Source organism: Lacerta agilis, chromosome 3 (genome assembly GCF_009819535.1).
Source record: "Lacerta agilis isolate rLacAgi1 chromosome 3, rLacAgi1.pri, whole genome shotgun sequence".
Taxonomy (NCBI): Eukaryota; Metazoa; Chordata; class Lepidosauria; order Squamata; family Lacertidae; genus Lacerta; species Lacerta agilis.
In genome coordinates this window covers 66,013,837-66,029,679 of record NC_046314.1, presented here as the reverse complement: position 1 = coordinate 66,029,679, position 15,843 = coordinate 66,013,837, and the positions used below count along the sequence as shown (strand labels likewise).

General features: G+C 41.7%; 1 protein-coding gene across 8 annotated transcripts in view; it reads right to left on the bottom strand.

Moving 5' to 3' along the window:
* Positions 1–1,044: 1,044 nt before the first annotated feature.
* Positions 1,045–15,843, bottom strand: part of ARID1B (AT-rich interaction domain 1B) — a 440,842-nt gene continuing 426,043 nt past the window's right edge. For all 8 annotated transcript variants that reach the window (XM_033144054.1, XM_033144053.1, XM_033144061.1 and 5 more), the window contains 4 exons: positions 13,529–13,625; positions 10,515–11,301; positions 9,434–9,564; positions 1,045–4,169 (listed from right to left, as the gene is read on the bottom strand). In XM_033144054.1, coding sequence (XP_032999945.1) covers positions 2,445–4,169; positions 9,434–9,564; positions 10,515–11,301; positions 13,529–13,625 — 2,740 coding nt within the window. In that variant the 3' untranslated portion in view covers positions 1,045–2,444. The remainder of the gene's footprint in view (positions 4,170–9,433; positions 9,565–10,514; positions 11,302–13,528; positions 13,626–15,843) is intronic.

The following is a 15,843-nucleotide window of genomic DNA, read 5'->3' as shown; positions in this document are numbered from 1 at the left end:
ACACCTTTGGTGAGAGTTCCGAGCAGCAATTCATACTTTGCCAAAGCAATGTGAAAGTCACTTCTCTGTTACTACAGCTCTGGAAAGAGTTGATTTACTTCCTTCCCAGATGAATGCCATTCTTACAAAGGGTGATGTTAGTGTGGGGAAAGAACTATGCCATTGGCTCTGCCACCAATGGTTTCTGAATTGCTTCCCATAAAATAATCTTCACAATAAAAGCATCAACATTAAGATATATATAAAACAAATATAGGTTCAATACAGATACAAAATGGGACAAAAATCTTCACGTAGAATGTGTTCTGGAAAATGGAAGGTCTTCAATAGGTGACTGCCGAATTTGAGGGAATTCCAAAGGCTAAGAGCCTCCTTGCTGAAGGCTTGATTCCGACATACAGAATGGACCTCCTGATGAGATGGTATCTGTAGTCATCCAATGTTTCTGGAGCAGTAGGGGAAGAATACATTGCAATGTGGATCCTATGCTGCTGCCTAATTCATTTCCATGAGGGGACCAAATCTGTACAGTCAAAGAAATATGCTTGCAAATCTGCTTCCTCCATTAAGATGCATGTGGCAGTTGTTGTGAGTGAATTATTATTGAAGCTCCTCTGACCAAATAAACAAAAAAGCAACAACATTGATCAAGCTTCTGGATGTCTATAAAGGGTATGATCAGAGTATAAGCTGGCTCTTTCCTACTAATTACTGCTAGATAGATATTTTAACAATGGTTATTTTATTCAAACACTTACTTCCATCCTTGAATGTAGCATCCTTTATGGTGGACGTACAGTGGAAATGATCAGCAGGTAATTCTCATTTGCTTTTTGTAAGTAAAAAAGCTCCACCATTTGGGTCTACTTTTTGCAAATACTCACTAGCAGCTATTATTTCTGTGTTTGCTGCAACATTTGAACACCAGATGAAAATATTTCATGCTCAACCATCATGGCTAAGAGGAAAATAGTAAGCTTCCCTCTTACTAACTGAACTGGTTTGACCTTATGGTGAAATGAGAACATTATTCAAGAACACCCATCACAGTGCTTAACAAGATTTAATGTACATTTATTCTTAACATGTGGAACATATAAAGATTTTATACTGAATAAATGATATTCATTAAGCCAGAGGAAAAGGAGGAATTTACATCAAGTTTTTTTGTCTTTTTTTAAACTACATTATTTTGAAATACAAATGCGGATTCTTCTCACTGAAAAATCTCTGAAGTTGTGTTTCTTCCTTTTTTCCTGTATAAGTATTATTTTTCCTGTAGACTGGTAACCAATTTCTTAAATCAATCCATAAGTAACCATTTCCACATCTTGATTTATAAAGCAAGTTGTGAGCAACTGCTCTCCCGAAATAGAGCATGACTTTATACATACAGAAACTTGTACATTACCCTCGTGGTGGTGTTTTTCTGTTACTGTTTTTTAGAGACATGGCCCGAACAAAATAATAATAATAATAATAATAATAATAATAATAATAATAATAATAATAATAATAATAATAAAATTAAGTCTACCATCACTTTGTAGTTACCACATCATGAAAAAAATCCTTGTACGTATTTTAAAAAAAGAGATGAGGGTATGTTTAATGTACAACTTCTATATACATCACGGCCCTTAGGCAATAAAAAAATATTTAAAATGATTAAAAGGAATTGTGAAGAACTGTCACTGTGGAAGGTCAAACAATAGATACTGATGTGACAGTTCTGGTGAGGAAGCAATTCATGTTGATCGTCTTCAGGTTTGTGTTTTACCTTTCCTAAAGAATTTGTTTTGCTCCTAGCCTAATGTAACCATTCTCCTGCAGAGAAACAAAGATAATTTCATATGCAGACTACGGACCGACCCCCTTCCTTGATCCGCTACACCTACATCACTAACTTTCTTCTATTGCACAGAGTGCTTTGGGCAACGGCATAAAGGGTGGTTGGGTTTTCTTTCATTCTTCAAAAATAAAACACACAGTAACTTAGTATATTTTCCCCACTTTTGCGCTTCAGAGTGGTGAGCCTTCCCTCCCGCCTCTCAAATCATGTTTTGCAACATTTTAACCCTCAGTATCCCTAGTTTGCTTCCCCTCCCAAAAAATATGTGATACAAACATGCAAAAAAATAAAAAATAATTTTTTTGAAAAGGATATCTATGGAAAAGAAGTGTGACCTTTGAATGTACTAGACAGACTTTGGTTAAAAAAATAAAATAAAAAGATGTACTTATACACATAGACAGCAAATATTAATTCCATAACTGTTCAAATTAATATTTCTTTTAATTCCCAATTGGTAAATAGTGAATGGGGCAGAGGAGCAAAGATTCTTTTTTTCCTTCTTCCTACACTGGATAAACAAGTACAGAAAACAGCCAGTTATATGTGACCCTCTAATCTCCACTCACACATGCTTGGCTTCTCACTTATGTCATAACTGCCCAATCTGAAAAAGTACATCACAGATGACAGATGCAACCAGAGAGTTCAGGACAGCAGATATTGAGATATCCAGCAAACGTCCTTCGTGCAATAGGAACTCTGAGCGATTCTCCTCCACCCGGGCCATGGCCAGCAAAGCCTTGGCTGCCCTGCACATCATGTCTACGCTAGGTGGCTCCAGAGGTGGGGGCTGCATGTGCATGAGGTTATGCTGGCTCTGCTGGTACTGGGCCATAGTGACCCCATCCTCAAGGAAGCTTATCAAGTTTCCAATGCTTCCCTTCTGCACAGCAATCGCCCTTGCTGCTAATGTGTCCCCCTGGGCAAGGTTCGATAAGAGTGCCATGGACATTTCTCGGCAGACTGGATTTTTGCGGTCCCCAACGTACCTAACTAAAGTAGCATAGAGTTTCTCCTGACGACTGAATGGGGGAGTGGCCAAGATAAGGTCCACATTATTGTCTTGGATACTGAGTTTACACAGGGTTTCCAGTACAAGTCTCTGAGGCGACAGGACTGAGTTGGGCCCCACAGTTGGAAAAGGATCCTGTGCCTCTGCAGATGGGCACACCATCCAGTGCAGTAAGCCATCCAAAATTGGCAAACAGATGCTTTCCGTGTAAGCAGATAAGTCTAGCTGCCCAGAAATGTTGGCTAATGTGACCAATGTATTATCCCTCAAGACCTCAAGGCAGTCCCACCACCACTCATCCTTGCTGCAGGCCACCCCTTTGTCCGCCTCTTCCTCTTTTTCATATGTCTGTGGTGCACGCTTTCTTTCTGGGTGTTCATGATGGAGAAGTATTAACTTTCCTAAGATCAGTACCAAGCCCGGATGTTTTGACATTTCAGCATCATTGCCAGGCACAAAAGACAAGCTGCGGACAATGTTTGACACACAGATGCAACGTTTGGCCAAAGAGTCCTGCCAGTGAGTTATGGTGCATAGAGGAGTCTCATCTCGACTCCGTGGCTCATCCTCTAGCAACTTGATATTCCGATGACTTTTGGCTTGGTGGATCCCAAATGGAAATTTACTGCTATCTGTCTGAGAACTAGAGTCTGAGTCTTCAGACAGTGCTCCTGGACGAGCTGACAAGACATCGTCAATGGTGGCTGATATGCTTTTGTCTTGCTGTTCCTCAGGTTCTCTTTTCCCCTCCACATTCTTCTTTTTACTTGAAGAGTTGGATGGAAGAGGCGGCTTCCTGCGAGGAGGAATCTCCATCTTACTCTCAAAGTGGGTCTGGATGTGTTCAGTTGTATCACCCCCACCCAGTTGCCAGTGGAGGAGTCCACTGTTGAATTCCTGAACACGCCCCAGCTGGTCAGATCGGTCGACAACAAATAAGTTGTTTTTCTTTACGATTTTTATTGGCAGCTTGTCAAACTTACTGGCTTGTTTTGGCCTCTCACTTGGATCAGCAATGGCACCAGGGGGAGAAAGGACAGTGCTCTTCTCTTCTTCAGGGTTCTCATTTTCCTCTTCTTCCTCTTCCTCATCCTCAAATTCACCAAAATAATCAATACATTCATCATTGTTTTCTTCTTTGCTGGTTTCCTGCATTGCAGACTGGGCATCCTCTTTCTGGGCTGAATTATGATCAAGTATTTTTGGTCCTGGATGTCCAACTTCATATTCCATGAGGATTCCAAATATATCTATCAGGCATTTTCTAAAGTATTCCACCAAAAGCTCAAGAAAACCAGATAACTGAAGAAACAAAAAACAACATAAGAATGTTAAGAGGAACATTTCAGGTGAGATGGAATTGTGTTGGCAGCAGTAAGCATACTTTCAGAAAGATGTTAATTTACTCTTCATTTTATACATAAAACAAACCTTGTTGGGGCATTCTCTAAATGTAGGCATTTAGTGATCTGGGAATACTAAAAAGATTTAATGGAGTAATAAAAATATAAAGTATTCATAACCCTTGTAGTTCTCACATTATAAAGGAAATCCCCAAACTGTCGGTGTATTTAATATTTAATTTAATATTAAAAGTTTTTATTTTAGTTTATTATTATTTTTATCTAACAATTGGACTTTTTTTCCTGCCAGGGGATCTTACAAAACAGTCACAATTATTAAAACACACACACAGGCACACAAACTGAGTCTTCCTCTGGAATAAAGTCTTCCCTCCGCCCTCAGAGGAAGAGAACCTATAGATAGATACAACACTTACACTGTGTCCTTGTAATGTTTTCTTAGTGGAATGGTGCTAAATACAGGGGTACAAGGAAAGTACATTTGAAGCCAGGGTGAGTGTGGCCACTTTGCCATGGCCATTTGCTTCTTAAAATTCACGAATTTCTATTTTGCTGAAATTATTGCAAAGACACATTCTACCCCACATGCATTTATTGAAACCAGATCTCTCACTCTCCCCCACCCACATTATCCCACAAAGTTTCTGGACAGCCTACAGCATGTCCTCATCAAAATTTATCCACACACCAACTACGTGAAGGAACTTATGGAGAAATACATATTGAATATGGATTTGAGCTGGCTCATAATCCCTATTTTCCAGCTCATAAATGTTGGTAGTAGCCCTTCAACATACATATCTATAGTGTGACTTATGGCACTTCAGTGTTCTAAAAGCAAAAGTAAAAACAATTATTTTCTAATTTACAAAAGCTTTCCTGTCTGGTGTCCTGGAAATGATTACTACTCATTTCAGGTGATCAAGCAAGTGGCTATTTACAAACCTGTTCATTGTTCCATATTGCATGAAATGATGCACTCATAACTACTTGTGAATAAAGAACCAAGCCAGAATAATTGCCACGCTTACAATTCTCACCCTGCAAGTAATCTAGCAGCAGTGGCAGATCACAAAAGGGTTTTCATACTGCTTCTTAATCCCTATAGTGCAGGTCTTTTGCATAAAAAAAAATCAGTCTTCTCTAGTGATATCTTGTGATTTTTAGTAGAAACTTTCTTTAGTAGAATTTAGTAGAAATTTACTTTCACTTGAAATATAACATTAATTTGCAAAAAGAAGGTGGATGTAAGAGGCTTGGTTCTGGAAGAGGTGAAGTCTTTTGAAAGTATGGCCCCACAAAAAGTGATATTCTATGTCATATGCAAATAATTATTTAAATCTTTTTTCATCTCCCATCCCCCACACCTTTCCTAATTCTGTGACGCACTTTAGTCTTCAAGTTAAGGAAGAGCTGACAATATATCAGTAGTAGCCAAGATAGTTTTCATGTCTATGATAAGCTCTTGAAGGGTTTTATTACCAACTGATGTGTTCCATCCAAGGTGTTCTTGAGTTCCTCCTGCTGTTAGTGAAAGCTACATGCAGCATAAATGTTCAATGAGGGGGAAAAATTGGCTTGGATTTAAAGATGCTCTTGTACAAAGCACTTTTTACTGATTCCTCCATCCGAGTGCAGCTTCCTGTAACCTGTTCTGTTTGAGAGGGCCCCTTGATTCCCAACAGTGTCTTTTAGTTGAGGAGCTGAGGGAAAGAGGGAACTGGAAAACCCTGCTGTGAGAAGGGGTCTGTTCTCACATCTTAGGAACCAAGCCACTGTAAGAGAGCTTTGATAAAAAATATATATACTGATTTAATTTTGAAGGGTCAGTCTTTGGAACATTGAATGACTAGGACATTTGAGTTGTGTTTTCAGTGGTGATTCTATGTTTCAGCCTCGCTTTGTATTTATTAAATGGCAGGTAATAATTCAACATTTTGTTAAGCTTTAGAGGATGGGGTAAAATCACTTGAAAGTTATGGTGCTGCTAATGATGTGACTTACGTATTTTATGTGAATTGCTAATGTTGTACAGAAGAGCATACTATTGAACTCCATGGGGAACAGCCTTATATCAGGTGAGACCACTAGTCCATCTAGCGCAGCTATTGCCTACACTGACTGGCAACAGCTCTCCCAGGGTTTCCAATGGGGATACTCCCTGTCCAACATGGAGAAAGATACGGCCTTCTGCAGAAGAAGCATATGCTCTGCCACTGAGCTATGGCCCACCAAGATAATAATAATAGTAATAATAATAATAATAATAATAATAATATAATTTATTATTTGCACCCTGCCCATCTGGCTGGGTCCCCCCAGCCACTCTGGGCGGCCCCCAACAGATATTAAAATACATTAAAATATCACAGGTTTAAAACTTCCCTAAACAGGGCTGCCTTCAGGTATTTTCTGAATGTCAGATAGTTATTTATCTCTTTGACCTCTGCTGGGAGGGCATTCCACAGGGCGGGCGCCACTACCGAGAAGGCCCTCTGCCTGGTTCCCTGTAGCTTTGCTTCTCGCAGTGAGGGAACCACCAGAAGGCCCTCAGCACTGGATCTCAGTGTCTGGGCTGAACGATGGGGGTAGAGACGCTCCTTCAGGTATACAGGACCGAGGCCGTTTGGGGCTTTAAAGGTCAGCACCAACACTTTGAATTGTGCTTGGAAACGTTTTGTTGTTGTTGTTCAGTTGTTCAGTCGTGTCCAGCTCTTCATGACCCCATAGATCAGAGCACGCCAGGCACCCATATCCTCCACTGCCTCCCGCAGTTTGGCCACTCATACCAGTCGCTTTGAGAACACATACTGGGAGCCAATGTAGCTCTCTCAGGACCTGTGTTATATGGTCCCGGCGGTCACTCCCAGTCACCAGTCTAGCTGCCACATTCTGAATTGCAGTTTCCGGGTCACCTTCAAAGGTAGCCCCATGTACAGCGCATTGCAGTAGTCCAAGCGGAAGATAACTAGAGCATGCACCACTCTGGCGAGATAGTCTGAGGGCAGGTAGGGTCTCAGCCTGCGTACCAGATGGAGCTGGTAGACAGCCGTCCTGGACACAGAATTGACCTGCACCTCCATGGACAGCTGTGAGACCAAAATGACTCCCAGGCTGCGTACCTGGTCCTTCAGGGACAGTTACCCCATTCAGGCCCATGGAATCCCCCACACCCGCTCGTACCCTGTCCCCCAAAAACAGTACTTCTGTCTTGTCAGGATTCAACCTCAATCTGTTAGCCGCCATCCATCCTCCAACCACCTCCAGGCACTCACACAGGACCTTCACCGCCTTCACTGGTTCTGATTTGAAAGAGAGGTAGAGCTGGGTATCATCCGCATACTGATGGACACCCAGCCCAAACCCCTGATGATCTCTCCCAGCAGCTTCATATAGATATTAAAAACATTGGGGAGAGGATGGAACCCTGAGGCACCCCACAGGTGAGAGCCCAGGGGTCTGAACACTCATCCCCCACCACCACTTTCTGCACACGGCCCAGGAGGAAGGAGCGGAACCACTGTATAACAGTGCCCCCAGCTCCCAACCCCTCTAGACAGTCCAGAAGGATGTTATGGTCAATGGTGTCAAAGGCCGCTGAGAGATCCAGCAGAACTAGGAAACAGCTCTCACCTTTGTCCCTAGCCTGCCGGAGATCATCGACGAGTGTGACCAAGGCAGTTTCAGTCCCATGATGAGGCCTGAATCCCGATTGGAAGGGATCCAAATGGTCCGCGTCCTCCAGGCGTGCTTGGAGTTGTTCAGCAACCACCTGCTCAATCACCTTGCCCAGGAATGGTAGATTTGAGACTAGGCGATAGTTGGCCATATTGGCCGGGTCTAAAGATGTTTTTTTTAAGAAGTGGTTTAACGACCGCCTCTTTCTGTGGGTCTGGGAAGACTCCCTCACAGAGGGAAGCATTCACCACCCCGCAAAGCCCATCGCCCAGCCGTTCCTGGCTCACTTTTATTAGCCGGGATGGACAAGGATCAAGGAGACAGGTGGTCAGTTTCGCTTGTCCAAGCAGCCTGTCCACATCCTCGGAGGTAACAGATTGAAATTGAAATTGAAACATGACTAGACAGGACTCTAGCACTCTCCCACCCCAGCCCTGCTCCCACGGTGGAGTCTACCTCCTTCCGAATCTGAGTGACTTTATCTGCAAAAAACTTTGCAAAAGCATTGCAGGAGATCTTGGGGTCCCCTACCAGGCCCCGATGACGAAGGTGGTTCTGATAAATTGTGAATCACCTGGAAGAGTCTCCTGCTGCTGTTTTCTGCAGATGCAATAGAAACGGTGAAGAAGGTCCTCTTCGCCGTCACCATTGCCACTTGGTAGGCTCGGAGTTGAGCTCTAGCCTGTCTCCCGTCTGATTCAGAATGAGTTTTCCGCCACCGGCACTCTAGCCGTCTCAGCGACTGTTTCATTGCCCTCAGCTCCGGGGAAAACCACGGGGCTGTCCGGGCTCCATGCAATCAGAGAGGGCGCTTCGGAGCCAGACAGTCAATAGCCCTGGTTAACTCCACATTCCAGTGGGCCACCAGGGAATCAGCTGAAAGGCCATCAACATGGGATAAAACATCCCCTACCACTCTCTGGAAGCCAATTGGATCCATTAAGTAGCAGGGGTGGACCATCCGAATTGGTCCCACCTCCCGGCAGAGGGGAAGGGTCGCGGAGAAGTCTAGTTGCACCAGGAAGTGATCTGACCATGGCACTTCTTTTGTTTCGCTTTTACTTAGTGTCAGATCACCAACATACATAGAGGTAAACACCAGGTCTAAGGCATGTCCGCGGCTATGACTTGGGCCAAACTTATTCAGGGACAGCCCCATGGAGGCCATGCTTTCCACGAAGTCCTGAGCGGCCGCTTGTAAGGTCGTGTCGGCATGAATGTTAAAATCTCCTAAGACAACCAAACTAGGTGTCTCCAGGAGCATATCCGCCACAACCTGAAGCAGCTCGGGTAGGGAATCCTTGGTGCAGTGGGGAGGTCGGTACACCAGAAGGAATCCTGTACTGCCCCTATTGCTAATGAATTGCTAATACTCTTTCTTATTATGCAACATGTTTTGTACTGCCTTATTTTGTTGTCAACTGCCCTATGACCATTTTAGATGAAGGGAAATATCTATCTATCTATCTATCTGGCATTAGGAGGTTTCAGATAAACAGACTTCCAGAGAAATATCAAACCTACCTGAGAGAGATTGAAAGTAGCAACAGTACTGTCATCATACAGAAGGATATTAATAGTATCTAAGGCCCAAGTACTTTCAGCAAGAAGGCCTGATTTAAGTGACATCATCACCCTCCAAGCCTCAGGAGTCACTGGAAAATAAGAACACAAAGCATTAATAAGCATTCTGTCTAAAGGAGATCCAGAGGCTAGATTTCAAATGACATATGGATTTTGAATAAGTGAGAAGAAGGGATGCTTTTATTCCAGATTATGGTATGAATAGTCACAGTTCCCTTGTTAGGTTCAGGAATGGCAACTCTCATATCCAGAATTCACTAGCATGCCTTCCACTGAACACAACACTGATTATATTACAGTAAATACAGCAGGAAAAACTGCCTATATAAGATGAAAAAGCCATGTTGCTATTTTGAGAACTGGCTGAATAAAACAGCACAGGTTAATCTGTGGTAACAAACATGGTCATTAGCTATCATGCTCCGTTATGCAAACTGAAGAGATGATCCACTTTTAAGCATCAGGAGTTGAGAGGAACAAAATATGTTTGATTAATAAGGCTTTTGGCTATCCTTTGTTTCAAGCTAACTAAGGAATGTACACAAGGGTGTGTGTTTGTGTGTGTCACACCTACTTCTGGGTGCAGATTGAAACCACTTTTGAAGAACTGTTAGGATTTGAGGAAAATCAGATTTAACCTTGCAATTCTCAGACCTAACTTGGATTTTTTGAGTGCTCTACAGATACTTTCTTTTCTGCATAATCATATGTTATCTTCTGAGCCCTCCCAATGTCTACTCAAAATGCACTCTTGTAAGTAGGCAAAGTATACTTTGGTTCTCCAAAGTATACTTTGAATTTCCTTTTGGGGAAGAGGGAGTGAAAAATGGCCACAGAAGTAACCAAATGATCCAGAAGTAACCAAAACGGTGTCCCCTTCATTAGTTGTTGAATTCTAGCTATGGAACTTTGGGCATGGTTACAATTTAGCAAAGGTAATTTCTCAATGTAAGTTTACAAAATTGCAGCCTTTAAAATATTGTAATTAAAAAGAGACTCCTTTTCATTGTCTAGCCCTTACCTATATCTTTTGAGGTAATCTTTCGTCTTGGTTTCAAGACTGGCTGGGATGCTTCTACAGAGCCTGGAGGAAAAGTTATTTCCCTCCTAATTTGTGGTGGCTGGGTTGGAGGACCTGTGACCTGTGAGACTGGAACAGTGGGCATAACTTTCGGCATCTTCATGGAGGGCAGGAAAGGGGATTTACTTGGAGACATACGGTTTTCATGGGAACGTGGGAAGGATGCAGGACTAGGCGCTCGAGAGATGTGGTTTGGCATTGACGGCGGCGTCTGGTAAGATGACTGAGGAGGTCGAGTGATAGGCTGCATGGAGGCAGAGGATGACATGTAAGAAGGCTGACGTTGGTTGACATGAGAAGGCCACTGGCTTTCATGGTTTATCCTCTGGTCAGGGACCATCATATCTTCAGTGCGGTTCATCCCTGGATAAGGTGGGGCCTGTGCAGGGCCTCCAGGGCCTTGCCTATTTTGATATGGGTAAGACATATCGTTTCTTGTGGGCCACATGTTCTGTTGGGGGCCTTCACTGGAGGCTGATGACTGCATAGGACCACCAATCATCTGAGGAGGTATTCCATGTTGCTGCATTTGTCCTGGTGCCTGCATTCTCTCTCGGCTATAAGGATATGGATACTGTCCCTGTATGGGCCTTCGGTCTGGTCCAGAGTAAGCACTGTACTGGTTAAACATATCCTGCTGTTGGCCACTATACTGCATATTAAACATATCTCCTTCATGGCGTTTTGCTGGGGGCCCATACATGCCATCCATATGCCGTTTGTAGTTCTGAAAAGGAGTAACAACATGAATAAGCTTTAAAATAAAATGAAAATAAAAATATTATTTTTCATTGGAAGATTCATATTCCACAGTCAAGCGATGAGATTTGCTACCACATGACATAGTAATGGCTACCAACTTGGTTCTTTTAAAAGGGGTTAGACAGATTCATGGAGGATAAGACTATCAAAGGCTACCAAGTCCTGATGACTACCGGTATGTATTATCTCCAGCATGCCTCTGAGTACCAATTGTTGGGGGATTATGAATGGAATAGTGCTACTGCACTTGTGTCCTGTGTGTGAGCTTCGCATAAGCATCTCTTTGAGCAGTGTGAGAACAGATTGCTAGATCTTTGGTATGAACCAGCAGGGCTCTTATTAATTTCTTATGGCAGAAGCATTTGAGGCTACATTATAAAATTTTTGGTAAAAAAATATAACATACTTTGATTAGTGTTTTGATTAACATATAATGCATTTTTAATTATTTCAGTAAATAAATATGAATTTGCAGAAAATCCATCTTTCAGCTCTGGTGTACAAACAAGTAGAAAAAATGATTATTTTAGTGGCGAACAAAAAATGCTTGAAGATGATATATGAGACAGCCCGTTCATTTTCGGAGGTAGTTCTGATGTGTTTATGACTTTATGTTTAAAAGATAGTTAGCCTAAGGCTAATACATCTCATGTTAGTTCTCATTCCAGTGAAGCATGGTAAAAAAATTATTGGTTCCCCCCCCGACATATCCAAGTTTGAAAAAAACAATGTTTCTTTATTAGTAAGGTCATTTTTAAGACTTTTGTTTAAGATACATAAAACTGATAAAGTCTCTATAATTTTGAAGCTCGCTATAACTTTCTTTTCAGAAAATGAGAATTCCTCTGACATATTTTAAAAACACAATAAAGCATATAAAATGGTATGAATGTATCACATGAGTAAAAGCACCTAGGATGCAAGATGTCTTCAACGAAAATAAAACGGTGAGAACTTTCCTCACATGCTTTTAGAATGTCAGAGGCCATCTTGAATGTGCTACCACCACCAGATGTTCAGGGGAAGATGGTTAGAACCATCCAGATTTTCTCATATAGGAAAACAGCAGACTAAGCTTTTTAGGAGACTTTTGTCTCTAAGTGAACGGAGTAATTGGATGCTCTGTGTTGTGTTGGCTATGGGTTGTATCGAGCACAGTCTAACTTTCCCTTCCTCTCCTCCCCCTGCAGCTGCCAGACACCCCCTAAAACTGCCCCAGAGAGTCCCTCAACCTTCTGGAATACATTTCCACTTGTGAAACAGCAGCACTGGATTAAATCCTATGATTCTTGGTTACTGTTTTGTATCGAGATATATTTAAGGATATTTTCAGAAAGATATATACATAGATATGATGTTTGTATGCTCAGAGCAAGCCAATCTCTGGGTGCCAGTCCTTATGTAGCCAAAAGAGTATCATCTGTGTACAAGACGGAAGAATCAGCAGGACTTAAGAATCCATTTTTTTCTGTGTGTGTGTGTGTATGTGTGTGTGGAGACATTGTTAACTGGGAGAGAGGAAGAACAGAATGAAATAAAGGTTGGCTGGCTGCTGTGGCCCTGGATAAAGGAATGCTACAGTTGCAGTTTCCACTAGGGAGCTGCTTTGAGAGTTTTACTGGAAAATGGGCTATAAACTATCCAACAAATAACTTGGAACTTGGCTGTCATGTGGCAATGGCAGCCTCAGCTATAACTTCCTGCCCTATCTTTTGGATAGTCTTAAGACAATTTGTAAATATTCACTTGGCCCTTCATTCTCTTGCTAGCCTACATGTTTCAACAGAGAGGTGGGGTTTTCTTCTTGCCTCCTTTCCCACTGGATTTAGCTATCTGAAGTGTATGAAGATAACACCCATTAATTGTATACATAGAAACAGTCCTCCTCCCCCTACCAACATTATTGGGGATATTTTGTCTTTGTACATTGTCTATGCACTGGCATCAAATCTCCCTCAGTAAAAAAAACAACAACAAACCCCTCCTGTCCTGTGTGTCACTGAATCAGCCATTCACAACCATGAAACATTCCATACAAAAGGATCCACACACATGCAGTCATAGGCCTGGCAATGTCTTTTCCATTTATCAGTGGAATTCATCCTAATGTTGCATTCTGTTTTTCATTGTCTGTATGCATGGATTTCTAGAATAAACTTTGTGGAGGGAAAATGACAACCACAAATGTTTACCTGCTGTTGTGGAAACATTCCAGGCTGGTGTCCTCCATAGGGCGGCTGTCCTGAAGGAGGTACTTGCACTGGATATTGCGGCCCATATTGTTCATGCCTGCAATGAGGAATGTGAGCTACTAATTAGTACCAACAATTTCCCAATTATAAATAGAGAGCTGTTTATAAGAAGTCCTGAAGCTCTCCACAGAACCTCCCTTCTGTTCCATCATACCGCCTGTCAACAACAAAATGTTATTTGTTAAAACAGAAGTTTTAATCATTTGGGTGGGGTGTGCTTGGGCTCAAGTTTGGTTCAGTGGCACTATATCAGAGTAAATTTATTTCAGTCTTATAAAAAATGTAGAAGTAGTTGTGTAGGCTTGGATCTGAGAATTGAACATACCTACTGCTGCAGGTAGGAGGCAACATATGACATGGATGTATGCCTGATTCACAAGTTTTCTGTTTTCCTTTAATCTCTTGTGAGAGATGGAAATACTGTAGCAACTGAGTGAATTACTGGTATCCCAGGATCATGTGCAACTTCCTGTTTACAGAGTGCTGGGGATATATAATTCCAATATCCAAGCTTCCACCTCACCTCACTTGCAAATATCTGAATGAGCTGAAAGCTTTGAAGTCAAAATTATGTCCCCATCCTACAGTGGAAACAAATCCAACTGAGAGGTTGAAGTTGATTCTGCGTTTGAGACACACAGTGATGATGAAATCTATGATTAGCCAATAGTGTTAGAATATTACACTTTTATAAAATTATTTATGTAAACAGGAGAAATATTTTATTCAGAGGTTTAAGGCAAATTTATAATTGAACTGGAATACATAAAGTTAAACCAATTTTCTTTGAAAGTGAAATTAAACTTGGCAAAAGTCCTTGTTGCACAGGAAGATTGGGGTGTGTGTAAGCCTGATGCTTTGCTTGAGGTACATCAATTTAGCACTAAATCATGGTTTAGTACAGGAGTAGCTGGCATGATGTCCCCCAGATGTTATGGATTACATCTCCCATCATCCCCAATCATTGTCTATGATTGCTGAGGCTGGTGGGAGTTGAATGCATTGTGAAAACTGCATGTAAGCAGCTTGATTATGTTTATTACATATTATGTTGAGAACTCAAGAGCTTTAGGCACACCTTGAAACTTACCTGTGTAACTTGGTAACAGTGCAGAGTACTGTATCTAATTTTGATGGGAGACCCCCAACTGGATATAACTTAATTTGCTATAATATAGCATCCAAACCATCTCATCTCAGATTCAAAGCATGTACCTTAAGACTCATTTATCCAGCAAATAAACATCTAGGATTGCTATTGCAATTGGTCAGTTAGTGCAATGATGCCATGGATCCCCTGTGCCCTTCCCAAATCTGCTCCAGAGAATTGGAGGAACCCCCAAAACAGATTTAGGGTATGTGGGGGGAACAGGGCAGTGAGTCTTTGAATTAATGGAAATACTTCATGGGATACTTCCCAGGGCACCCTGCCTGTGGAATACCTTTTCTAGGATTAGCTCACATGGACCCAAATTTGATGTCCATTCCATGCCAGGTGACAACTTGTTATTTTGCTATTTAAAATTTGTAAATTGTCCTGGAAATGTATTAATATAAACAAACAATACGATCTAAGGTATTTAATTTGCTATGGAGCCCATTACACCGGCTAACCATACAGACACAAATCTAAGAGTGCAATAGGCAACAGTTAGCAACTAAAATATTAATACTCAGGACGTAAGGAAAAATAAGCTTCTTTACCTTGGTAAGGCTGGAGTAAGCCACCTTGTGTGCTCTTACTGGGACATATTTCTTTTATGTTCAAAGTATACTATGGTAGTGTGTGTAGCTCTGTGCTTTGCATACAAGCAGCTTCACTCTCAGCTATAAAAGACAGCACCGTGCTACCTCTTTCCCTTCTTTCAAATCCCTTCTCAAATGTCAGTCCTCATTCCCAACCTTTAAGAACATGGAACTGCATATGCTTGCATTATTTTCTCCTTCCCTTTGTCTTTCCTCCCTCCCCTATATTGTCTTCCCTTCCATTGTCTATCTTAAGCTCACTGAAGGTAGGGATTTGCCTATTTTGCCATGTAACTGTAAGGTGCCGTGTATGGTGATGGCACTGGATGTATGTATAGAGGTCACAGTCATAGAAGATCCACTGGCTATACAAATATATGATGGGGTTTTTTTTTTATATCTCTGCAGCACTTCTTAATTGTTCTCAGTGAGTTACAGTTGTAAAATTTGATTTTAAAAATGTTTGACAGAATGAGGTTTAAGGGAAAAGTCAAAGGTCTGCTTTCACC